The sequence below is a fragment of the Scyliorhinus torazame genome, chromosome 7 (genome assembly GCF_047496885.1).
Source record: "Scyliorhinus torazame isolate Kashiwa2021f chromosome 7, sScyTor2.1, whole genome shotgun sequence".
NCBI lineage: Eukaryota > Metazoa > Chordata > Chondrichthyes > Carcharhiniformes > Scyliorhinidae > Scyliorhinus > Scyliorhinus torazame.
The window spans coordinates 276,686,078-276,712,889 of NC_092713.1; the positions used below are offsets into that span (position 1 = coordinate 276,686,078).

Here is a 26,812-nt window from a genome sequence, read left to right on the forward strand (position 1 = left end):
GGGGGTAGGGATCCGCCAAATTTTAAGGTTAAGCTTTGGAGGTGGCACTGGAAGTCCTGGCCGAGTAACAGTGCAGCGCAGAAGCGGGGGAGGAAGTAGAGCCGCAAGTTGCTAAACTCTACGCCTTGGACGGTGAGGGTTGCGATGCAGTACCCCCGGATTTCCACAGAATGGGATCCGGAGGCCAGGGAGATTTTCTGGGTGACTGGGTGTACCAGGAGGGAGCAGCGCCTTACCGGAGTGGGGTGGATGAAGCTCTCTGTGCTCCCAGAGTCAAAAAGGCAGGTCGTCTTGTGCCCATCGATCTTCACCGTTGTTGTTGCGGTCGCGAGGTTGCGGGGCTGGGACTGATCCAGGGTGATCGAGGCGAGCTACGGCAGATGCTGGGAGGTCCTGGGCTGGTCAGCGGTGGTGGAGGTAGCGGCAGGCGATGAACGGCCAGACGAGCAGGGCTCCTGAGGCGCCATCCAAAATGGCGCCGAAGATGGCGCCGCCCACGGGGCGCACATGATGGGTGGCATCAAAGATGGCGGCGCCCCTGGGTCGCATGTGGGGGATGCAGGAACGCCGGGCCTGGAAACAGCGGCGACTGAGCGGGCCTGGCAAACAGAAACAAAGTGTCCCTTATTTCTACTTCCGTTGCAGGTCGCGCTCCGTGCCGGGCAGCGCTGCCTGGGGTGTTTGATCTGCCCGCAAAAATAGCACTTGGGCCCCCCAGGGTTGGCTGGCTGCCGCGCGGCATAGGCTTGTGGTGACCTGGAGTCGGCAGCTGGTGGGGCTCACGATGCCCATGAGGGTGCCGCGCGTTCGGTGGCGTATAACTAGACGTTACAGGAGGCCACTTCTAATGAGTTAGCGAGCTGCCTAGTTCCTGCAAGATCAAGCGTACCCCTTCCAGTAGCCGCTGGTGGACGTATGCAGACCTCAAGCCCTTAACGAAAGTGTCTCGAATTAAAAGTTCTGTGTGCTGGACTGCCGAAACTGCCTGGCAGTCACAGTTCCTCGCCAGGATGTGCAGGGCACGTCTGAAATCATCCAGAGACTCCCCGGGGAGATGCTGTCTCATGGCCAGGAGGTGCCTGGCGTATAGTTGATTGACGTAATGTCCCTTCAGGAGCTCCATCGCTTTAGAGTTAGTGCGCGCATCCCGGATGAGAGGAAAAATGTCAGGGCTCACCTGTGAATAAAGGACTTGGAGCTTCTGCGAGTCCGAGGGTTGCACAGCGGATATTCGGAGGTAGCTTTCGAAGCAGACTAGCCAGTGCTCAAAGGTGGACGTAGCGTTGGCTGCTTGAGGGCTCAGCTGCAAGCGATCAGGCTTGGTGAGGAGATCCATCGTTTAAAAAAATCTTTGCTCAATAAATTGATGCACTATCAATTACCACAAAGACGAGAGCAGTGGAATAATCGAGGCTTTATTGAGCAAAGATGTTGTGCCTTCTGTAACTGCTACCAGAATGGCTGCAGCACCAGCGAGCACACACATTTATATGCTGCCTACTGGGCGGAGCCAGCAGGCAGGGATTTACCCATGTACCTCTATTATACGTGCCTTAACATAATACAGATAACACTGCTAGTGGTGACTACCACAAAGTGCAAGTGCTAAAGAGACTTTGGATTGCTAGGTGGGACTCCTGCTTACCTTATATGGGACAGTGACTCAGTGTGACAGCAGACATCTTTGCTTCATGCTGCTTTGAGACAATCAGGAAGTTGCCATCAGAGAACCATCTCAGAAAGATGAGCACCCCGTTTCCCTGGGGTTCTGTGGCTTGACTCATCTTTCATTCTCACTCCACAGTACAAATATTTCCCACTTTCTCTGTCTTATAGCTTTGACAAAGGGTCATCTGGACTCGAAACGTCAGCTCTTTTTTCTCCCTACAGATGCTGCCAGACCTGCTGAGATTTTCCAGCATTTTCTCTTTGGTTTCGAATTCCAGCATCCACAGTAATTTGCTTTTATCTCAGAAAGATCATGGGAGAGACATCTTGAAACATTTTGAGAGAAGCAGACAAGTGCTTCCACAGGGAAATGCAAGGACAGGCACCCAGAAACAACCAATATTCTGCAGGAGAGCAAATGACAGCTAAAAGTGCTATGCCTGCAGAACCAGAGAAGCAAGGAACTTCGCTTTTCCCTGCATCCTGTTGCAACTGTTAAGCTTATCTCTGAAAGCAACCTTTCAGAGACAATGCTGTTGTGTTGGGTGTTCTGCTGCACAAATGATCCAACTGTAGATGGTACAACTCCGTTTTATTGCCTTAACAATGGTTACAACTAACTGCTGGCTTGGGTACGTGCTTCACCAGCTAACCTGTGGACCCAGCCCTATCACTATCTTAGTGAGGCACTCAGCACCTGGACTATGTCTGAGTGGCGCGCTGCTGTGAGCTCTGTGCTCTGAGATATCTCCTGGTAGAGTGAGCGGGAACTGTGGTGTTTCCTGTTTTATAGTGCGTGTGCTCTCACTGGTGATTGGCTGTGATGTTATGTGTGTGCTGGTTGGTCCAACTGCCTGTCCATCAGTGTGTGTGTGTGATTGCACCATGATATGTTAATGTGGATATCATGACAAATGCAACATCAGACAGCACAACATCTTAACTTCAACATACGAGGTCTGCATCAAGCCAGGGAAACTGATCATGATTCACTTTATGCGAGCATTGTGGTTTTCTTAATTTGTACTGAATCTTTGCGTCTGTGGCCGGGATTTCTGCTCCCATTCAGGTGAGGCGGGTTCGGCGACAGGAGCGAACATTTCACAACAAGTGCAAAGTCATGTTTTATGTCGATGTAAATGCCTGATGTGATTATTTCAAACATCCGTCAGTGACAGGGTGCATTTCCTGATGTTGCATGTTGGGAATCTCATTTAAATGCATTCACAAGCCATTATAAGGCCCCTAGGCGAGATTCATTTCCTCACCCGCCGCCCCGCATCCATCAGAAAATCCATCCACAGTAGTGTGATGGCAGAACAGCAAGAAGCCCAACAGGTCTCTGAAGGGGTGCACCTGGCGAGTAGGCCTCCCAGGGGAGCTCAGGTCATTGCTGTGCTTATTGGGGAGAGGTTCATGCCCGGGCACTGCCTGGATCCTATCCTCCCACCCCCAGCACTGCCAGCGGTGGTGCCAAGGGGTTTTCAGGGTTAATTGGTTTGGTTGCTGAGCGCTGGGATGGCCTTTTAAAATGACACCCAGATTCTCCAGTTTCTAAGTTGCGAGAGGGGTGAATGTATCTGAGGCCACCCCACCAGCGATATATTATGGGACCCGTCCCTTGAAGTATTTTTTTCTGAGCTCCAGACTGGATGGCAGAGAAAGTAGCAATTGCTGTTGATGGCTTCAACACCACTTTTCCCGCCTGACTTCAGGCTGCACCAATATCAGGTAAAATCCCGGCCTGTGTGTGTGTGAGTGGTATTATTTTTTCTGAACTAATTTCTGACACAAGACTGTGAATTAAACTCACCTTTCATATTAAATGAAAATCGCTTATTGTCACAAGTAGGCTTCAAATGAAGTTACTGTGAAAAGCCCCAAGTCGCCACATTCCGGCGCCTGTTCGGGGAGGCTGGTACGGGAATTGAACCGTGCTGCTGGCTTTGCTTTTTAAAGCGTTTGTGACAATGTTTTTGTCCAATACATGAGAAGCATTGTGATGAATGGTTACTGTATCACTGTACCCTTATCATCATGTCAGGTGATGTCCCCTTTAAGACTGGGCTTGGAACCCTGGGGGACTCCACCTCTGGCTCCGCCCACCTGGGAGTCATATATAAGGGGCCGCCTTGTGGGCGGCACCCAGTTAGCACCTGTCTCGGCACCAGGCTAGTTCTTAGCTTATCAAAGCCTTCTTTACCATTTACTCTCTGAGCGTCGTTATTGAGGGTACAACAAGCATTCTGGAGTTCCCACGTGTTACAGGATGCGCATTTCATGGGAGCGAGCTGCCATGCAATACCTCAATTCATTAGACTAACTAAATTTAACAGAAATAAACCAAAGGATTCTGAAAGACTTATTAAAAAACATTCTCCAGTCAACACCTTCTCTTGGTTGATGATGCATTTAGTTGTTTTTTTAAAACTTTTCTCCCTGACACTTGTACTTAATCTGTTTTGCTTTTCAGAACATTTTCCCTACATTGGTTTCAATTAACATCTGCTTAGATATCTGCAGTCTGGTTGATCTTATCTTCCAAGCCAAGGAAGACAGCATTGACACATGGATGAGAGAGATATGCCCAAACTCTCCCCAAAAAGGCACATTCTGACCTGGTCAGTTTGTTATGCTTACTAATCACATCCAGCTGTTGAGCATGAGATTTGCGTATTATCGGTTTTTTTCCCCTCTTTACCCACACATAAGTATTTGATGCTTGATACAGAGTACGTGTTTTGTTAAGCAATTCCTGAGGTAAAACTAATAAGGTGTTTCTGCAGATTGCTGACTGTGTTGGGTGCACATTGTATGTTTTCCTGAGCAAATTAAGTACTCACATTTCTTCACCAGTCTGAGTATTGTCGTGATTCATACTTCTTCGTTGAAACTGTAGAAGAAAAAACAAACGCTCCTTTAATGCCTCGTACAGGACAGTGGAAAATGAGAACTGAATTTAGGTAGCAACCACCCTCTATCTCAGGGAAAATATCATATCTGTGCTTTGTTGATATATTTTGGAAGACTGTTTCCATAAGATTCCACTTTTAAGTTGTCGACCTCACTGTGGGAGCCATCATTTTATGTACCACTGAGTCGCAGGGATTTCATAATCCCTCAAGACCTCAGGGAGTGAATTGATAGATTGCAGGAATCTTACAAAATATTTCAAATTCTTTGTCAAAATGAAAGAAGTTATATGGCAACAGTTGAGGCCAAGTGACCCATAATTTACCCATGTTTAACTCACCAAAGCATACAACCACTTTTAACATGTTGAAAGCTTTTATTTCATATGCCTGTGCCAAGTCTCAGGGGAAGTCATGTTTCTCTGCCTGCCAAGCTGTAACGAGTTATGACCCCAGATAATAAAAGGCTGCCATTTATCTCTTCTGCAAAGATGTAGAATGTAATTCTCCTTCAAAGGATAAGCACATTCTACCGAATTCTTAACATTTATAATGGAAATCATTCAGACATTGATTGGTACCAAAGCACAATACTGCAGAGGCAGGAAATCTGAACTAAAACCAGAAAATGCTGGAAATAATCAGCAGGACAGGGCAGCGTAGGCACATAGACAACAAGAGCAGGAGTAGGCCATTCGGCCCTTCGAGCCTGCTCCGCCATTCATTGTGATCATTGCTTATCATCTAACATAGTGACCTGCTCCCTCTTTCCCCTGACCAGTGGCAACCTGACCAGAGCCAGAGGCCAGGCAGGCAGACATGCAGAGAGTGAGAGGGCTGGGCCTAGCAGCAACTGGATTGTGCAGCGAGCGCACAATTTTGGATTTCTGTGCCTTGTATTGTGTGAGCTGAGGCCGGATGGAATCAGCAGACCATTGTTGTCATTTGGAGTGGGGCTCAACATCATTGGGGGCAGGGCCACCATGTCACCAGGTGGCAGGGAGTTACGTGGCACCCCTGCAAAGAGGGAGAGCACAGGCGCCCCCAAAAATGTAAGTCCACCTCTGCCCCATTTGCTTTGATAGCTTTAGCTCTTTATCTAACTCCTTCTTGGAAACATATGTGTTTTGTCCTCAATTGCTTTCTGTGGTCGAGAACTCCGTAAGCTCAACACCGTCTGGGTGAGGAAAATTCTCCTCATCTCAAGTTAAATGGTTTGCCCCGTATCCTTAGACTGTGACCCCTGGTTCTGGACTCCCCTGTCATTGGAAACATCCTTCCTGCATCTTCCCAGACTAGTCCTGTTAGAATTTTATACATTTCCATGAGATTTATCCAGAGAAACAGTTTAGGTCAATAACAAATTGCTATTCTGCGCAGATGCTGCGAGGTTTGCTGAGTATTTTCTTTTTTTAAATAAGTTTAGAGAACCCAATTCATTTTTTCCAATTAAGGGGCAATTTAGCATGGCCAATCCACCTACCCTGCACATCTTTGGGCTGTGGGGTTGAAACCCACGCAAACACAGGGTGAATGTGTAAACTCCACACGGACAGTGACCCAGAGCCGGGATCGAACCTGGGACCTCGGCGCCGTGAGGCAGAGTGCTATTCACTGTGTCACCATGCTGCCCATGCTGAGTAGTTTCTGTTTTTGTTTCAGATAATGCAGGAGTTTGCTTGTATATTAATGTTTAATCGGCTGCCACATCTCTTCCTGGAATGCCCATGCGCTTTGAAGATGTTCTGCTCTTGGCTCCGACAGGAATTCAGTTTGTCTCTTCTACCTTGTTCAGTTTCATTGTTTTCTATTTCCCTTCTATTTTTGGTCAGGTATTCAGAAAACGACTTCCATAGCCACAGCTGCTTTCTTTGCAACTGCCTCTAGCTCTAACGTATTCCATGTGGATTTCAATTAAAATTCCACCCTTCATATTTTGGATTCACTGACGATTGTAGATATCTGCTAGACATGTAGAATTCCTTGCATCGTTGTTCTCACCACTTCCTCAAATCTCAACATATAAGTAGCACTGAGTGACTATCTCAAAACTGTCCTCGTTCATAGTTTCATTTCAACCTTCTATATATGGCATTTTACCAAAAAACCTTCTATTTTCCCTTCAGGTGTGAAGGATTACAAGCTTGACCATTTCATAGGTGCGAACACCTAGCTGGAACCTTCCCCCCTTCCTTTTCCTTCGACCCCATCTATTCAACTCTTACCCCATTCCATGTATTGGGCGGCATGGTAGCACAGTGGTTAGCACTGTTGCTTCACAGCTCCAGGATGCCGGGTTTGATTCCCAGCTTGGGTCACTGTCTTTGAGGTGTCTGCACACTTTCCCCGTGTCTGCGTGGGTTTCCTCCGGGTGCTCCGGTTTCTCCCACAGTCCAAAGATGTGCAGATTAGGTGGATTGGCCATGCTAAATTGCCTTTAGTGTCCAAAACACTAGTTAGGAGGGGTTACTGGGTTACGGTGGTAGGAGAAGGTGTGGGCTTAAGTAGGGTGCTCTTTCCAAGGGCTGGTGCAGACTTGATCGGCCAAATGACCTCCTTCTGCACTGTAAATTCTATGATTGATTCAATTCACCATACACTCTGACCTCCCGCTCTCTGACTCTGAATGATCTGTCCTTCGCAAAGGCCTCAGCTTCATTCCCTTACAGCCTGTCCCAATGAATTTTGAGCGAAGCATGATGTTGAGATCTTCTATTGTTGCCTCCGCCTTCCCTTCTTTGGCCAGGAGTCTTTCCCCCGCACTGCGGACCCTTTTACCCAACTCCCAATCCATCTGAATCACCCCCTCTGGCCTCTTACGCTCTCCAGATCTTTTCATTAGGATCTAATAGTGTGACATTGATGTGACATCAATTTGTCTGCTCCCCTCACTCAATCTAACCTGGTTCTAATGAAGGGTCATCAAACTGAAATGTAAGCTCTGTTTCCCTTCACAGATATTGCCTGACGTGGGGCGCGATTCTCCGACCCCCTGCTGGGTCGGAGAATCGCCGGGGGCTGGCGTGAATCCCGCCCCCGCCGTGTCCTGTATTATCCGCCACCAGAGAATCGGCGGGGGTGGTAATCGCGCCGCGTCGGTCGGCGGGCTCCCCCCGGCGATTCTCCGGCCCGCGATGGGCCAAAGTCCCGCCGCTATCTACCCTCGCCAGCCGGCGTGGATTTAACCACCTACCGTACCGGCGGGAGCAGACGGCGGGGCGGGCTCCGGGGTCCTGGGGGGGGCGTGGGGTGATCTGGCCCGGGGGGTGCCCCCACGGTGGCCTGGCCCGCGATCGGGGCCCACCGATCGGCAGGCGGGCCTCTGCCGTGGGGGCACTCTTTTTCTTCCGCCCCTTCGCCATGGTCTCCACTATGGCGGAGGCGGAAGAGACCCCCTCCACTGCGCATGCGCGGGGATGCCGTGAGCGTCCGCTGACACTCCCGCGCATGCGTCACCCGGCGAAGTTCTTTTGGCGCCAGCTGGCGTGGCGCCAAAGGCCTTTCCCGCCAGCCGGCGGGGCGGAAATCACTCCGGTGCGGGCCTCGCCCCTCAAGGTGAGGGCTTGGTCCCTAAAGGTGCGGGGGGGCAGCGCGACGCCAGAGTGGTTCCCGCCACTCCATTACGCCGGATTCCCCCGCCCCGCCGGGTAGGGGAGAATCCCGCCCTAGATGTCTATTTTCAGCATTTGCTGTATTTAAATTCAGTTTTATTAGTGTTGTTCAAACAACCTTTACTAGAATTCACATGATTGAATCGTGGTGAATTGCAAATTAAATTTTTTTTGCAGCTTCGCCTAATATGGCATCAAGTTTCACTGCAGTGCCATTGTGGTTAGGTATAATGGGCTATCAGCACGGTTTCCCGATTAGCGGATGTGCAGCATATGCTGGAGTCACAGTTCCATTTGATAAAGGGGCTTGAAGCAGTGGTCAGCGCTGCTGCCTGATGCCACAGAGGACCCGGGTTCGATCCCGGCTCCGGGTCACTGTCCGTGTGGAGTTTGCACATTCTCCCCGTGTCTGCATGGGTGTCACCCCCACAACCCAAAAGGATGTGCAGGGGAGCTGAATTGGCCACGCTAAATTGCCCCTTAATTGTAAAAAAACAGAATTGGATACTCTAAATTTAAAAAAAAAGAAATAAGCCTTTTGCCCCAGATTTTCACATGCATTAAGCACAATCTGTACAAGCCCTGACACTCCTAACCAATATGGCTGATGGCACTGAATGTTTATGTACAAGCTGCATGTAAGATAGGCGTGGAACAAACGTATTTCTAGACTGCAGCATTTTTGGAATTGTTGGTAACAGTAAAATGTTCTGGTTTTCAAATTTGAAGATAGCTACTGGATAACTACTCAGCTAGTGTGCGAATCCCTCAAGGTTAAACCTGTTAATTATAATAAAGAAGGGTTGCTGGCACATGTGGAATAGCAGCACAGGGGATAAGAGAAGGCAGATGCTGTGATGGCTTCATGAATGATGAATGGCATTATGTTTGTAAAAAAGCTGAAGTTTTCTTAACGTCACAAACCCAACGAAGCTCTTTCATCTCTCAACACACAAAATATGATCTTTCGGAGTTATGATCAAAATTGGATGAAAAACTGTTCTTGGCTCTTCTGATCTTTTTCTGTTTTTAATCTTAGATTGAATTGCCGAATTAACTGTTCAACAGTCTGTGTGGTATAAAGATTTGTAAACGGACTGTTTATCTGCAATTTAGAGTAATCTAACATTTTTCAAGCATAGCTTTTCTAGGCACAGCTCTACATTTATCATGATGGGCTGCAGCACAACATATGTCGTCTTTATTTTGCTTGCCTTTGTATAGAAAGTATTTCAGTGCTGTGTGATATTTTGGCTTAAGTTTAATATCCAATACATTAATTAAGCGGAACAGTGTAAATACATGTTGGTCTAACCAGTGACATGCACATCTCATAAATGAATTTAAAAAAAACATAGAATATGCAACAATATCATATAAACACTTGTTAAGAAAGGTGTTGCAAAATGCCAGTAAAGGTTAAACTGATTTAAAACATATTGGTTATGCCCAAGCCTTATCAGCCTTATGTAAACTCATTGAAAAGTCCATGCAAATCAAGAATTAACTTCCATTCTCACCCTCATAGTAGTACACCTCCTCTGCTCCCAAATGCCACTGCAATTCTGACATACAAATGAAGAAATTGTGGTGTGGGGCTATAGTAGGTGTGAACCCGTGAGTTCCATTTTCATATTTGGTGCACCTGTTATCACCATTGTGGGTCTGTATTTACAGATACTGCTGGAAGCAAGGCTATTGGTCAACTCGACCTTTTATTTACCATAATACTAACTATGTCCAGTACAGACTCAGCATGAAGCTCTATATGAAATGGTTTCTCTCATGCTCTCATCATGTGCTATTACAACACTGATGATGTAAACTATTGTTGTATATGTGGGCTATTATAGTTTTGTGCACTGTCTGTTTGAGAATGGAGTTACGTGTTATGCATGATGTCATTCGGCTACTTCACAAGCTTTTGAGAGAGTCTTGGACCAAACCATGTACAGCCAAGACCGATTCAATAAACCTCAGTTAATCTTGCACCAAACTCACATGCTACGGCAATCTATTTCTTTTGTACTGTTATTCTAAAGATACAACAGTTTACAAAAAGAAAACTGGCAACGAGGAAGGGGATCAGAAGAAAGAAAACCATTTTTATTTTTCAAAAATCGTTGGAGTGGAACGGCTTCAACAGATCAATTGATCAACCGATTAACAGAAGGTCAGAAAACGCTGGCATCAGAACGAAGGCAAAAATTCAAAAGGAGGTCCGTACTGATTTTAAACCAGCAATCCAAGGAGTCAGGCTGTGGGGTTCACCACGTGCAATACAGTAAGACACGGAGGTAGAGCAGGGTAGAGAACAAAAGATTGCTATAACTTGCATGGAAGTTAAAGCTCTTCTAAGTTGAAACTGTTACAAGTTAAAGCTGATGGAAGTTAAAACTGTTACAAATTGGTAATACATCGCGTATGAACTGGAGCAAAGACAGCCAATATAAAAACTTTGGCATGATGTTGCTGGAATAAAATAACTTCTCAGAGAAGAACACTCAAAGGATGACACGGAATTCATTCAAAGGAGGAAACAAAGTGAATTCAACCAAGAAAATTTACAATGTGGAAGGAAAGAATAACAACCGTAATTAAACTAAAACAATTCATTTGGATGAAGAATTAAAATTGAATGAGCTGTCAGTCCAGCGTGAGTTCAGGATAGTGCCAAAGTTGAATGGAAAACCTATTAAAATGGAGCTCCAAGGGCTTAACGCTCTAAATGATTGTCCCGCTGGCTGATTCGCAGAGACAGCGCTAGGCAGCTCTCCGCTAAGGAGGTAGAGCAGCACTTAAATCTGTCTCACAGAGCAAACCCCAGACAGCACACAGCCATGCCACTAAGGAGATAAGTTGGGAATGTCGACCTGGCAGGCCCATGGGACGTGGTCGGGTCCAGGAGGGATACCTTGTTCCCCTGAGAGGGTTAGCGGGTCAGGCACAGTGCAAGCAGTGCCACCTGGTGGCAGGGGTCGCCAGCTTGGGGAGTGCGACAAGGAGGATTACCATCCAACGCCACAAAAAGCTCAAAGGCCTGTACCGGGGCGTATGGGTGTTGGCATCGGCCCCTTGGCATAGGTCACACCTGCCATCTCCAGGGGGCCTCCAATGACCACGTGCCTCCCCCCCGCAGTACTCGTCCGCGACATGCCCCAGCACACCCTGGTATACAACAGCACATGGCACCCATGACCAGTGTCGGTCAATTTCTGTCAATGGCTCCGCAATATTCTCCCTTACCTCTCTCAGTAATCTAGGATGCATCACATCTGGGCCTGCCGACTTCTCGACCTGGAGTGCTGCCAGCCTTTTTAGCACCTCTTCTTTATCTATCACTATACTGCTCAGTTGTTCAATACCCACATTTCCAACTGGGCCATTGTCACCAACTTCTAATTTGGTAAGGACAGAAGCAAAGTACTCATTTAGTGCCACTGCCATACCCTCTGCTTCATAGAACATAGAACAGTACAGCACAGAACAGGCCCTTCGGCCCTCGATGTTGTGCCGAGGGTAGTGAGCAGTTTAACCTGCTTGTCTCTTATGGGCCCCACTCTATACTTCACTAATCTTTTACCATTATGTTTGAAGACCATTTTGCTATTTGTTTTATCCTGCCATCCTTTCCTCATGCTTCCTCTTAGCCTTCCTTATTCCAGACTTAGCCTCTCTCCTGCATTTGAGATACTCTCCCTGATTTCTATTGCTATTATTCCGGCATGCATCATACGTCTCTTTGTTCTTCCTTATTTTATCATCAATGTCCTTGGTCATCCACGGTACTCTAGTTTTGGATACCCCATATTTATTTCTCATGCGTATGTCCCTAGCTTTCACCCTATTTGTGTCTCCTTTGAAAGTCTCCCATTTTTCATCCACTGTTTTATCCACTAAAATGTGTTTCCAATCAATTTGCTCCAGTTCAACTTGTTCAAGTTTTAGACCTTGGGAGATTGGCTGTACCAGTTTGTACCATGTTAGGAAAAAAATAGCAAAATGAGTTTCAGAGGGCTGAATTTGCCTGACCCTCTGAGAACGGACAGTTCAGAAAGAGGTCGGGATTCCCTTACATGCTGTGGAATTTTAACTTGCAATGTCACCAATTGTTTCCCCACCCGAAAGTCAGATTGATTGACAGACTTGGCTTACTGTCAGATGCAGAACCGACTGGTGAAGTCTACAGGAACAGCTAAGTCCGCGCTGGGATTAATCTCGGAAGAGGATTGATCTGGTAGGTGGATGGAAATGTTGACTAAGAGGGGAACAATCCTTGGAGTTCTGCTAATCTTGGATTCCAGAGGATGGGAGGTTTGGGGAGAAGGAAAGGTTAGGGACATCAGAGGGTTTGAGGGGTGAGATAATAGGTGAGACTTCTTGTGACGGAATTGGGGAGTTGGTGAGGTCAGCCATCTGCGGGGGTCAGTGGGGAGGGGGGGGGGGTGCGGGGCGGGGAAGGTCAATAGGAAGGGTGGATGCCTGAGCATGAGGGTGATGGTAGGCTTTAGAATGGGGTGAGGGGTGGAAGGTGGTGTGAGATTGGTAGCTGCGTAAGAGGGGCAAGAGGGGAAATTGGAGACAATTGGTGGCTAGAGGCTAGTGGGAATGGTTCCGAGGACATGGAGGGATTGGATTGGATTGGATTTGTTTATTGTCACGTGTACCGAGGTACAGTGAAATGTATTTTTCTGCGAGCAGCTCAACAGATCATTAAATACATGGGAAGAAAGGGAATAAAAGAAAATACATAATAGGGCAACACAACATATACAATGTAACTACATAAGCACTGGCATCGGATGAAGCATACAGGGTGTAGTGTTAATGAGGTCAGTCCTTATGAGGGTCATTTAGGAGTCTGGTGACAGTGGGGAAGAAGCTGTTTTTGAGTCTGTTTGTGCGTGTTCTCGGACTTCTGTATCTCCTGCCCGATGGAAGAAGTTGGAAGAGTGAGTAAGCCGGGTGGGAGGGATCTTTGATTATGCTGCCCGCTTTCCCCAGGCAGCAGGAGGTGTAGATGGAGTCAATGGATGGGAGGCAGGTTCGTGTGATGGACTGGGCGGTGTTCACAACTCTCTGAAGTTTCTTGCGGTCACGGGCCGAGCAGTTGCCATACCAGTCTGTGATGCAGCCAGATCGGATGCTTTCTATGGTGCATCTGTAAAAGTCGGTAAGGATTAATGTGGACATGCCAAATTTCCTTAGTTTCCTGAGGCAGTATAGGCGCTGTTGTGCTTTCTTGGTGGTAGCATCGACGTGGGTGGACCAGGACAGATTTTTGGAGATGTGCACCCCTAGGAATTTGAAACTGGTAACCATCTCCACCTCGGCCCCATTGATACTGACAGGGGTGTGTACAGTACTTCGCTTCCTGAAGTCAATGACCAGCTCTTTAGTTTTGCTGGCATTGAGGGAGAGATTGTTGTCGCTACACCACTCCACTAGGTTCTCTATCACCCTCCTGTATTCTGACTCGTCGTTATTCGAGATCCGGCCCACTATGGTTGTATCGTCAGCAAATTTGTAGATGGAGCTGGGAAGGTTTCTGTGAGAATTTGAGTTCTGGGGTCGCGCTTTCCGGCCTCACCCACTGCCAGGTGTCATATGAATGTCCCTTTAAGAAAGATTTTGTCTTATCACATGGCTTGTAGCACGGCTTCAGTGATGTCATTTGTGGGTGGAGCTAGGCTGTGGCTGTCAGGTGAAAGAGGGGTTTCAGTTTTGGTTTGTTGCTTTGGACTGCTGAAGAAAAAAAGTGTTTCCCTGTTTTTATTTTAAAGCTGTTTCTGTGAACTGACAGCACATTGGGTGTGGCAAACTGCCTTGGTAACTTTAAAGATAGAGTTGCTTTCTGGAAGTAGTTTTGAATCTGCTGGTTAGAGGCTGGATCAGAATTTTAGGGAAATCCCATTCAAGTGAGATTACAGGGTGCTGGGCCACGCCCTTGAAAGGGGTTTTGGTTTATTGGATTTTGTATTGAATTGGAACAGCTACTAAGGGAGATTCATTTAGAGTTATATGCATAGATTACTGTAGCTGTTGTGTGTTTTTTATGTTTGTAATTGAGAACAAATTCTGGATAAGTGTTTCATATATGTTAACTACACGCTTATAATAAACTTTATTTTGAAAAAAGTGCCTAGGAAGTCTGATGAATCACACCTGAAGTGAAGGCTCTTGTGCTCAACCTAGCCAAATTCAACATAAAAGTTATAGGTCAGGTGAGCTTCACCATACACTTTGGAGTTTCTCTGCCCTGGCCCACACAGGATCGTCATGTCCCACCGAAAGTTAATGGAGTTTTGGCTGGGCCTCTGAATATCCCGTGGTGGTTCCTGCCATGATGGATAGGAATATTCCAGCCCTGGGATGGAGAGATCAGATGCCTGTGGCAATTTATGTGTGAGTTTTTATGTGAGTGGTTTAAGCGTGGTGTAAGTGTGGGGAATTTTGAGGCCTCGCAGTGGGGTAATTAATCGGAAGCCTATCTTGGATGAGGTGACTTGAGGCCTTGCCAATCCGGAGGCTTCTGAGGCTGTTGTGCTGAATCCAGGAGGTAGATATAATGGTACTTATCTCCTCGACCCACCAGGTTCTCACCTGGATATAGCTGCCAGATACTCTGAAGCTTGACGAACGTTGTTATTTTCTCCATTAGGTTATGGAAATAAACTGAACTAGTGTGTGAGTAGCTGTAAAATTTTGCTCAGCTAATCCACTTACTGCTTGTAAAATAAATGAGCCAAATCATTTATAATTAATCTCACCTCACTCATATGTTCAGCAAATCGCCTTTTGAAACATTGAAGTACGCATGGTGACACAAGGGGGATTAGTCTCAATTCCTACAACAAGAGGTTTCATTGTTTTGATCCCAACACGCATTAATCTGGGGCAAAATATTGAACAGTAAACTCCTGAATTATTTATTTACCCTCCCCGTTTTGGTAGCATTGACAGATATCCAAAGTATAGTTTAAAATATAGTACTACTGAATACTGAAACGGTATTGTCTACAAGTGAACTGCTTCAACACAAAGCAGCAACAGCTTGACACCTATTGTCAAAACTCAACTTATCGACCAATACATATACAGTGAAGGGAATCTTCAATGACAGGTTTCATTGAAATGATTAAACCAGCTGCAGTACAAAAGAAGAGTTCTCTTGTTTTAGAGCACTTTCGCATCAGCCAGTACATCAATAAACAGGGTGTCCAACAGCCAATAGAGTGAGGGGTGGTGGTGGTGGAGGCAAACAGGGGCCAAAAGACTGCAGGGAACAGGCAGGGAAGGGGGGGGGGGGGGGTTGGGAGGCCAGAGAGAGAGGAGGGGGAGGCTGTAAAATAGCTGGAACAGATATCAGAGGACTTAGATACCAAGAAAATGTCTTCTGTATTGTACCTGATGCACATTACCCTTGTTGAATGTACAGTGTATAAAATGTAAAACTTCAACAAAAACATTTTCCAAAAAAAATCAATAAATAGGATCTTAGAGACCCAGAAAATGAGGGAGCAACAAAGCAAATGGCAGTCCAAAAAACTTTGGGCTAATACGGTATCAAAAATAAGAGTATCAAAAGCATGGCACTGACATTACAGATTGAATCATACTTTCATAGGCTGGACTCCAGGGCATTCTTCAAATTACCACAGCATTTCAGAAGAGAGAAGTTGCACATATTCTTTCAAATAAATTCTCAGGTGTTATGCAAATAGTATCGAACATGCTGAATTAATGCTGTGTGATGTTAAATTCCCTGATAGATCTTGTTCCATTTATAGTCCTGCAAGTTCTTGATTGCAAACTAAAACTAGAGATTGGCATACTAAGCTAGTTAAATAACCTCAGGATTTTGGCACACATACATATCTACATGAAACTGATGCACGTTATATTGTGTCTTTTTCATTCACTGTCTGTCTGTTATTGATACTTCGGTCCCCATCGTCTCAATTTTTGTTTGGAGGGAAGGATTTCTGCTCGCCACCACATTTATTTTCCTTGATGTTCCAATATTTCACCGGATTCAACCATGGGTGTTTGGGATGGCCTTCTTCCACATTTTTATGAATAATTATTTTGGGCAACTGGCCGGCAGATAACAGGCAACAATAATTTTGAAATGATGCTCTCAGCTAATTTGTTGCCCCACTCCACAAGGAAACGCATGTTCTTCATTTAAAGGTCTGACGTGCATTAGATCATAAGTTAATTGGTCCAGAGGATGAAGTGGAAGTATGGCATCTTCTCCCCATTCCCACAACATCACACCCCCGCCACCTGTCACAGTGCTGTCCATGTACTCAGTGCTACACATGTTGCCTCAGCCTTGTCTGAACACTTAATCTTCCTTCCTGTATGGTGCATCAGTACAGCAGCACTGGAAGGTAATAAAGTGCCTCTTGTCAGAATTACCCTATCTTTTAGTTCAATGAATATCCCAGACATCAAGTACAATCATCCCCTGTGCCATCTTACCTGCTGAAAAGGCCTCTGGGAAGCCATTTTTATTTCCAAATCACTCCCAGATGTTGGAAGATCTCTGTGGAAGACAGACTCATCTGGTGGTTTTCCAATGACTTCAACATATGTGACAGGAAATATCCCTTTCCGATTAGTCCCGGGGTACTTTCCTTCATACCAATTCTCATCTATTCTCTGGAGAAGAACTACTGTCTGATTCTGAAATAAATCATCATTATTTAAAGCTACAGTACAACATATGGATGTTTACAACAGTTTTCAGCAGCTTGATTCATGAAAATTAACAGCCAATAACGCTTTTTCTTTCATCCCCTTCCCCTTTCAGGTGCTTGGAAGTACCCGCAGGCAATTCAATCTTTTATTGTAGGTTTATCTTAGGGTTCACTGATTTCTTAATCTGGAAGAGGTCTTGCTGGAGGCAATGGTCTTTTGTTCAAACATACTTATTTACTTGCGAACTATTTATAAAAGGTTAAGTAAGACCAAGAAATGGCTGTATCCACTCCCTGAGATGCTTCACACTCATGTCCTCTCAGAGTGACATCACTCCAACAAGCATGCTCAGTAGCTGTCATTAGAGTTAACCCATTATTTTACATCTCCTCCTGAGTCTTTATCGTCATACTATTCTACACACATTATCTTACAACTCCCATCACAGTCTCTTGTGCCAATGACGCCAATCTCTGTCTGTGTTTGTTTCTCAATTTGAGGATGTCTACGATTTATGCTCTCCAAAAACTTTGAATTGGAAGGCACTAACTTCCTCAGGGATCTTTGCTTTTGGCCTGCAGTATAAAGGCGATGAACAGAGCTTTTCATTTCCTTCTCTTTTATCTTTCCCTTCTTCTTGTAACTTTGGGAAATGGTTGGACAGTTGGCTACTCTTGCTTGAAAGAATGAAGCTTGTTTAGCTCCTGTGAAAATCAGTAGAGTTGAAGAGGGTGTTGTAAGGTTTTCGGGCAATTCGGCCCTTTTGGAGAAACTCAGAGACTGTAAACTGACTTTCCAGCCAAGGGAACAGAACCAGTTTTCCCAGCAGGCTTGGCCCGCTGAGCTGAGTGGGGACATAAGCACATAAATATTTACAAACACCCCCCTAGGAGCTACAAGGAAGAAGGAGCCAGACAACAAGATAACATCAAGACACAGACAAAGGGGCACGGGAATACACAGGAGGCTTGCATGCAAGCAGGACAATGGGATGGTCATAGCCCCATGCAAATGTAAATGACCTGGCCTCCACCAGAGCAGAATCCAATCAACACCCCATCAACATAGCAGCATCTCCGGAGCAGATGGAAGTCTTTGAAAATCTTCAAGGGAGCTCAACCTCGTTATCTCAAAAAACAGACTGGAGGCGGACCTAGGGGAGGTACTCCCATCTCGACAGCTCTGACCGGCTCAAAGGGGGCGGGACCAGCGGGAACTTTAAAACTTACCTTTTCAATGCAAAAGGGGCTGGCCGATCACAGAACAAAGCCAGGTAAAGCAATATAAAAGGGGCTGTGTTTTCAATTGGGGGTCTCTTCGTTCCTGGCTCGACCTCTGCACCCCTGACTTGACCTCTGCAGCCTGTGACCGTAAGTAACCCGCAGCAGCTTGCGAAGCTCCCTTGATTTTAATAGTGGTTGAGGCTTTGGGGAAGGGAACTTGTTTTGTGCCTTGTGATTTTGCTAAAACCTGTGTAACCGTAAGAATTTTCGTTGTGTCCGCTATATTACTTTTTGAATAGACTTAGTTGTATTAGAGCATAAGATTTTATTGTGTTTCTTCTGTTGATGATTTTGACCTGGGTTTTACAATAAATCTTGATTTGATGCTAATTGGAGTCGTTTAAATTCTTCAATCCTTCACCAGCGATCTCTGACCAAGTCATTGTTAAAAATACTCCTCACCTTAATTCCGGGTTCAAGAATCGAGGGTCATCTTGAGCGGTTCACTCAGGACAGACTGCTGGTTAGGAAATAAACAGCAGTGTCCTATTCTCTCTCTTGGGAAAGCTACTCTAGTGGAGTAGGAACCGGGTGGGGGTTGTACCACCGGCAAGAGAGAGAATCACCTGGGTATTGGTAGGGGTCTGGAGATCTGTGTGATATAAGTCTCAGGCTGTCGGTTAGGAATAAACGGCAGGCTTGAATCAGTGCTCTCTTCAGTGGAAGTGTCCCAGTGCGACATCCCCTGGCCTCTGAAGTTTCAGTGCCAGCTGGAGAGAGACACACACAGATATTCAAACCCCAGATATCGACCCAGTAGTGGAGTAGCGGAGATGGCACCCTCTACAATGGCGACCGCGGCAAGAGCCCGGTGGTTTGGAGTATGTGACTTGGCAGAGGGGGTGAGGGAACGAAGCAAAATGGAGGAGAGAATATCCTCGTATTTGTGGCAAAAGGTCAACCTCACCAAACCTTGGGTTTCAGAATTGATCAATGCGGAGCAACCGGTAATGGCAGCGGCTGCATGGACAGAAAGCAAGGCGCACAAAAGGCACTTGGAGAAGGCAGTTTGGCTGGTTTGCCTGTCCGAGCAGGTAATCAAGGCAGAGGATAGGGTCGAAGAGTTAGAGCAGGAGTTGAGAGAAGTGAGGGCCAGCGCAGGGGACAGCGCTAGCGCAGCGGAACGACTGCGGGAAGAAATGACAGAAATGAAACAGGAAAGCGAGTCTAACCGGTGTGAGAAGGACTATCTCCACTGCCAGATAGTGGAGGGTAAAGAAAAGGAACGGAGGCTCCAGGAACTATATGCTCGGAGTACAGAGCAGTGTAGGAAGCTGGAGGGGAAGTTCCGGGACATCCAGGCAGCGTACCGGGTGGCTCGCGAGGAAGTAGGGGACTGTGCCCATGGGCCGTGCCAGGCACGAATAACGGAGTTGGAGGAGACCTTGTCCAAGTTCAGGGGACAGATACACCTGGTAGGTCCAGGGGGGGTCCCAAGGGGCAAGGTGCTCCTCGCAGCGGATGATTCCCCAAAGGCCAAGGGGAATAGACCGCCTCCTGAGGCACCGGGATCGTGTCCGGGTCGGCAGGGGGGGATCGGGCTGCACGTTCAGGGGCAAGTCCAAGGGGGGTCGGCAGTGTATCCCCAGATAGCGGCGTCTCCTATATGGGTAGCTAGCCCGGGGACAGGGGGGCTACCCAACGAGGCAGGAGAGCTGGACAGTGGGGAGGAGGAGCAGGAACCCCAGGTAGGGCAGATGTGCCCTGTCAGGCAAAGAAGGTATGGTCCCCCGGCGGGGATGGCAAACAGGGGACCGGTTGAGGGCGACATTATCGTTCCTCATGGGGCATCCGCGCTCAGGGGGATGGTGGCCCACGTTCCCAGACTAACTCCAAAGGGGGATCCGTCGCTGCATTTTATGGAGGTGGAACAGGCTGCCAACATCAATGACTGCGACGAAGGGGAGCAAATAAAGATGCTCCTGATGACCCTAGATGCACAGCTATGCAGGACAGTGACCTCTGGGAATGGGGGAAGACCTGACACATGGGCGGCCGCACAGACTGCTGTTCTGGAGGCGATGGGCTTGAATCTGGGGAGCCCTTTCATGAGAGTGGGGGAAACCAAGCAGCAACCAGGGGAATCTCCCACCATGTTCGCAGACAGACTGTGGATTGTCTATATGGAGGCATGCGGGGTTCAAGCGGATAGACGGAATTTAGGGGAAAGAACCGCCCACTGGCTGAAGACCCTAGTTGCCAACTGTCTCCCTAACGTTAGGGCAAAAGCCGAACACTGGTTCGACCCGCAGAGTCCGGACCTTAATGAGGAAGAGGTCCTTAGGAAACTTACCCTCGCATATCGTAATGGGGAGAGGGGTGAGGACAGGCCCCTTAAGGGTAGGGTGCATGAAATCGCGCCAGCAGCCCCTAAGAGAGAGTGGAAGCATGAGGGCACCCGGACCTCCGACGAGAAACCGGTATGCTACGGGTGTGGGAAGGCCGGGCATTTCAAGAGGGAATGTAAAAACCCTAGCAAGCAGGAGAGGGCTCCCGCAGTAGAGAGTCAGACCCCGGCGGCAGGAGCAGCTGCCCCGGAAACCTTCGAGGTAAAGAAACTTTTAGCCTTTTTGCAGAGCCTAACAGCTGGGTCGGGACAGGTGGCAATGGCAACGGGCCAGGGCCTGCCCGCACCCACACCACAAGAACCCGTATGACTACCCAGGGAGCAGCCTCAGGAAAAAGGGAGCGCAGGGGTAGTTCTAGCCCCAGACCCTGGTCCGGTCCAGGTGCAGGGTCCCATTCTGGAGGCTGCCTCAGCGGCTATTTGCAGTTTAAATCCCTTAAGGTGGGACCCATGCGAACGCCACATCAGTCAATTTAAATTGTTCCACCCCATAAGGGCAAGAAAGAGCAAGGTGGGGGGAAGACTGGGGGTGGTAGTGGAGAAACCCCCCGTAGAATTAACGACGGTGGGGGAGGTCCCTGACTCCACGGTCACACAACCGGTGACAAGGTGCTGTCCCGAAGGGGCAGTCCCAAAGATACCGACAGTGCTGCAAGCACCCAGCCCAGGGACAGTGATAATTCCCAAGCCCTTACCTGTGGGTCAGGTAGCCTGCCTTAGTATAGAGGCTAAGGAGGCGGAGGAAGTGGAGGTATCACCTTGGGCTTGGGAACCAGTCGGGGGACGAGGGAGCAATCGGGTCTCCAAGCCCCCGGTAAGATGGTCCCCATCACACCTCCCTGTCACCCGGTCCCGCAGTAAGGGGGCCCGAGTAGAAGGGAGCGATGAGGGATCACCGAACCCTGTTGGGAAAGGAGAGGCAAGGGGCAGCCCGAACCCCCGGGAGGGGACGGCCTGGCCCGAGCCGTTGGACCAAACAGGTGAACTGCCCCAGTTTAGCGGGGCACAGTTTTAATTTGGCCACCCGGAGACGGGTGGCATTGTATATAGCATTCCCCCCCTGTTAGTTCTAATTAGTGTGTAGTTGTGTGTGAAGTATTTAGGATCGTGGGAACACAGAAGCGCCTGGTGCAAGGGTAAAATGATGAAGCACCAGGCACTAGGACCCTGGTGCAGCCGGGCTGTAAAACACAGAACCCCAGACAGGCTGCGGCAACTTCAAAGCAGGAGCTGCTGCTGCCACCGGATTGCGGCAGGCACTAGGACCCTGGGGAGCCGGGCTGTAAACACAGAACCCCAGACAGGCTGCGGCAACTTCAAAGCAGGAGCTGCTGCCGCCACCGGATAGCACCCATGCACTTCAAGGTAGGTAGGGCTGTAGAGGCAAGAATGTGTTTTGGTTTTACAGATGGGGCACCCGACGATGTGGAGTTTGCTGATCTTGGCGATGGTGGGACCGGGAGAACTCCGCAGAGGCGAGACAGAAGAGTCCTTCGACTGACCGGGTTAGGGTGACTGAGGGCAGGCGGGTGTGTTCAACCTGTGAGGGGGACGTTCCTTTGGGGAGACGGTGGTGGCCCAGGAAGCTGAGGCTGGACATGAGGGATCGGTCCTCGGACTGGGAACGGACTGGACAACACCTAACGGACCATCACGGGGTCACCGGGTAGGATCACCGTTTGCGGGGATAAGGGGTGGGCTTCTGACCAGGGCATTTATTTGTGTTCATGGGGATCTACCAAGGCATGTCCACAAGGGGCATTAATCACTTTTGTAAGGTGGTGGCAGAACCCAGGGAACGGGATAAATTGACCGCAGTGGGGAGGGATGTGTAACGCCCAGGGAAGGGATGACTGTAGAAGCTACCGAACTGCTGGTTCAGGTAAAGCGACCCCTGCCCACAGCCCAACCGATCGACCCTCACAACTGTCCGATCACCACCAGGGGGGAGCCTGAGAATGGTTTAGTGTTTGCCCCCACAAAGGAAATGTTGTACAGGGGGTACATTATGCTGCCGCCTCAGTTGGACTAAACCTTTCAGCTGCAGGTATCGACGATGGAGGATAAATGAAGAGCCCTCAACGGGAAGAAGCGAAGTGCAGCCAAGAAAGGAGGATCCTTGATGAAATAAACAGATGCAATTGTAAATAGTTGTATGGATTCGCGGGTCCCAGTTACTTGACTGGGATATATGTACAGGGACCCTTACGTTTGGGGTTCCGGTGAAATGTGTACTTGAGTGGGATATATGTACAGGGACCCTTACGTTTGGGGTTCCGGTGCAATGTGTACTTGACTGGGATATATGTACAGGGACCCTTACGTTTGGGGTCCCGGTGAAATGTGTACTTGAGTGGGATATATGTACAGGGACCCTTACGTTTGGGGTTCCGGTGCAATGTGTATATGTTACTGTCTGCTTGAATTAAGTATGGTCTTGTCTTTCCCTTTCATTGAAATCAGGGGTAGCCTAGATTAAGGGAACTGTCTTGGGACTTGTAGTTTCGCATGTTGTTGGGGGGGGGACCTACGGTCCACACAAAAGGAAATAATTGCCCTTCACCTGTGTCGATACGGTCCAAGCAGGTAGGGACGTATCGAAGGGGCATCTGTAAGGTTTTCGGGCAATTCGGCCCTTTTGGAGAAACTCAGAGACTGTAAACTGACTTTCCAGCCAAGGGAACAGAACCAGTTTTCCCAGCAGGCTTGGCCCGCTGAGCTGAGTGGGGACATAAGCACATAAATATTTACAAACACCCCCCTAGGAGCTACAAGGAAGAAGGAGCCAGACAACAAGATAACATCAAGACACAGACAAAGGGGCACGGGAATACACAGGAGGCTTGCATGCAAGCAGGACAATGGGATGGTCATAGCCCCATGCAAATGTAAATGACCTGGCCTCCACCAGAGCAGAATCCAATCAACACCCCATCAACATAGCAGCATCTCCGGAGCAGATGGAAGTCTTTGAAAATCTTCAAGGGAGCTCAACCTCGTTATCTCAAAAAACAGACTGGAGGCGGACCTAGGGGAGGTACTCCCATCTCGACAGCTCTGACCGGCTCAAAGGGGGCGGGACCAGCGGGAACTTTAAAACTTACCTTTTCAATGCAAAAGGGGCTGGCCGATCACAGAACAAAGCCAGGTAAAGCAATATAAAAGGGGCTGTGTTTTCAATTGGGGGTCTCTTCGTTCCTGGCTCGACCTCTGCACCCCTGACTTGACCTCTGCAGCCTGTGACCGTAAGTAACCCGCAGCAGCTTGCGAAGCTCCCTTGATTTTAATAGTGGTTGAGGCTTTGGGGAAGGGAACTTGTTTTGTGCCTTGTGATTTTGCTAAAACCTGTGTAACCGTAAGAATTTTCGTTGTGTCCGCTATATTACTTTTTGAATAGACTTAGTTGTATTAGAGCATAAGATTTTATTGTGTTTCTTCTGTTGATGATTTTGACCTGGGTTTTACAATAAATCTTGATTTGATGCTAATTGGAGTCGTTTAAATTCTTCAATCCTTCACCAGCGATCTCTGACCAAGTCATTGTTAAAAATACTCCTCACCTTAATTCCGGGTTCAAGAATCGAGGGTCATCTTGAGCGGTTCACTCAGGACAGACTGCTGGTTAGGAAATAAACAGCAGTGTCCTATTCTCTCTCTTGGGAAAGCTACTCTAGTGGAGTAGGAACCGGGTGGGGGTTGTACCACCGGCAAGAGAGAGAATCACCTGGGTATTGGTAGGGGTCTGGAGATCTGTGTGATATAAGTCTCAGGCTGTCGGTTAGGAATAAACGGCAGGCTTGAATCAGTGCTCTCTTCAGTGGAAGTGTCCCAGTGCGACATCCCCTGGCCTCTGAAGTTTCAGTGCCAGCTGGAGAGAGACACACACAGATATTCAAACCCCAGATATCGACCCAGTAGTGGAGTAGCGGAGATGGCACCCTCTACAGTGTACAAACTTCTATTCCTGCAACATTTAGGTAATGCCTCCTCCATGAACGAATCAGATGGGTGAAATGAAGGACAAAGAATATTCCAAAGAAAAAAATGGTGATTATCCTGCAAATACTGCAGGAATTCCTTTCTCTGTATGTAGAGGTTTAGCTTGCATAGTCCGTTGACTGTGAGTTTGCTCCTTAGTGACTTCCGGTTGCGGCGATGCGGAGCTAAGCCGCACGTTTCGGCAGCTCCTGCGACAACGGACTTTCGGGCTCTCTAGAGGAGTCCCAACGGAGCTTTTTTGATTTGATCCCGTGTGGGAAGGTGCAGTAAGGTCCCCCCTTACGGTATATGGCCGAGATCAGCGTGGAGCAGCAGGAAAAGAAGCTCTGGAGCAGCGGCAAAAACGAGGGTGAAAAAGCAAGATGGCGGAGGGCGGAGATCGAGCAGCATGAGGGCCGGACCAGCAGGAGTTCCTTAAGCGCTGTGTGGAGGAGCTTAAAAAGGAGGTGCTGGCGCCAATGCTGTTGGCGATCGAGGGGCTGAAGGAGACCCAGTGGACCCAGGCGGTGGAGCTTCTTGAGGTGAAAGATAAAATGAATGATAACGAGGACATATCCTGGGCCTGGCGGTAAAAATGGAGGCACACGAGGTGGTGCACAGGAGGTGGGCCGAGAGAATCGAGGTCCTGGAAAACAGGTCGAGGAGGAAGAACCTCCAGATTGTGGGTCTTCCCGAAGGAGTGGAGGGAGCTGATGCCTGGGCATATGTGAGTACGATGCTCCATTCGTGATGGGAGCGGAGGCCCCTCCGACCCCCCTGGAGTTGGAGGGGGCTCACCGGGTCCTGGCGAGGAGACCCAAGGCTGATGATCCGCCAAGGGCGATAGTGGCAAGGTTCCATCGCTTCGCGGATAAAGAAAGCGTGCTGAGATGGGCCAAGAAAGCGCGGAGCAGTAGATGGGAGAATACGGTGATCCGAGTGTACCAAGATTGGAGCGCGAAGGTGGCGAGGAGAGCTGGCTTCAACCGGGCCAAGGCTGTGCTGCATAAAAAAAGAGTCAGGTTCGGCATGCTGCAGCCTGCGCGACTGTGGGTCACTTATCAGGACCGACACCATTATTTTGAAACGCCAGAAGAGGCTTGGACCTTTATTCAGACGGAAAAACCGGACTCGAACTGAGGGGATGTGGTTGTGGGGGGGAGATGTTGGTTGTATATGGGGGTTGTAAATAGGGGTAAAGAGTACTTCATGGGTGGGATGATGGATGGGGATGTGAGTAGAGCTCTGGTTAAAATTCCTAAAATTCCTTTTTTCTTTTCTGTAGACGAGATTATGATGATGGAGAATGTGGGCGCCGGTGCTGGAGGGAGGCGAGACTCTGGGATGAGGGAACTGGGATAATGGCCGCAACAAAAGCTGCGACACAGGGGGCGGGGCTGGTTCAGGAAAGCGCGGGCTTTTTCCCGCGCATAAAAAGGGGGGGGGGATGGAGGAAGATAAAGAGGAGGAGAGACTCCCACACGGGGGAGATCAACGGGAAGGCGGGGGAATCCGGGGTCAGCAGAAGTCAGCTGACTCACGGAAGCAATATGGGGGGAGCAAAAGAGCTAGATGTGGATCTAGCGGGTTGGGGGGGGGGGGAAAGAGGGGGGATTTCAGGGTTGCTGCTGCACTGTCCGAGGGGGAGCTGAAAATGGAAGAGGTGGTCGGGACGGGGGTTCCCTGCCTGGGGGAATGGAGGGTGCGGGAGGCGCGGGCACGGGACTGGCGAAGATAGGAGATGGCTAGTTGGCGGGGGGTAACCCCCCAATCCGGCTGATCACGTGGAATGTGAGAGGCCTAAAGGGCCGGTTAAGAGGGCCCGAGTGTTCGCGCACCTAAAGGGACTGAAGGCAGACGTGGTCATGCTTCAGGAGACACATCTGAAGGTAGCAGATCAGGTCAGGTTAAGGAAGGGATGGGTAGGACAGGTGTTCCATTCGGGGCTGGATGCGAAGAATAGAGGGGTGGCAATACTGGTGGGAAAGCGAGTGTCGTTTGAGGCCAAGAACATAGTAGCAGACAAGGGAGGCCGATACGTGATGGTGAGTGGTAGGTTGCAGGGGACGGAGGTGGTACTGGTGAATGTATATGCCTCAAACTGGGACGATGCTGGATTCATGAAACGGATGTTGGGGCGTATTCCAGACCTGGAGGTAGGGAGCTTGATAATGGGTGGGGATTTTAACACGGTGCTGGACCCAGCATTAGATCGCTCCAGATCTAGGACAGGGAAGAGGCCGGCTGCGGCCAAGGTGCTTAGGGGGTTTATTGACCAGATGGGGGGCGTAGATCCGTGGAGATTTG

At 48.6% G+C, this 26,812-nt stretch overlaps 1 protein-coding gene across 7 annotated transcripts in view; it reads right to left on the reverse strand.

Annotated features, from left to right (window-relative positions):
- Positions 1–26,812, reverse strand: part of LOC140427057 (uncharacterized) — a 202,681-nt gene that overhangs the window by 20,501 nt on the left and 155,368 nt on the right. For 6 of the 7 annotated variants that reach the window (XM_072512516.1, XM_072512513.1, XM_072512514.1 and 3 more), the window contains exons 15-16: positions 16,679–16,882; positions 4,512–4,561 (exon numbers count right to left, since the gene is read on the reverse strand). In XM_072512516.1, coding sequence (XP_072368617.1) covers positions 4,512–4,561; positions 16,679–16,882 — 254 coding nt within the window. The remainder of the gene's footprint in view (positions 1–4,511; positions 4,562–16,678; positions 16,883–26,812) is intronic. The other variant, XM_072512517.1, reaches the window with a different exon arrangement.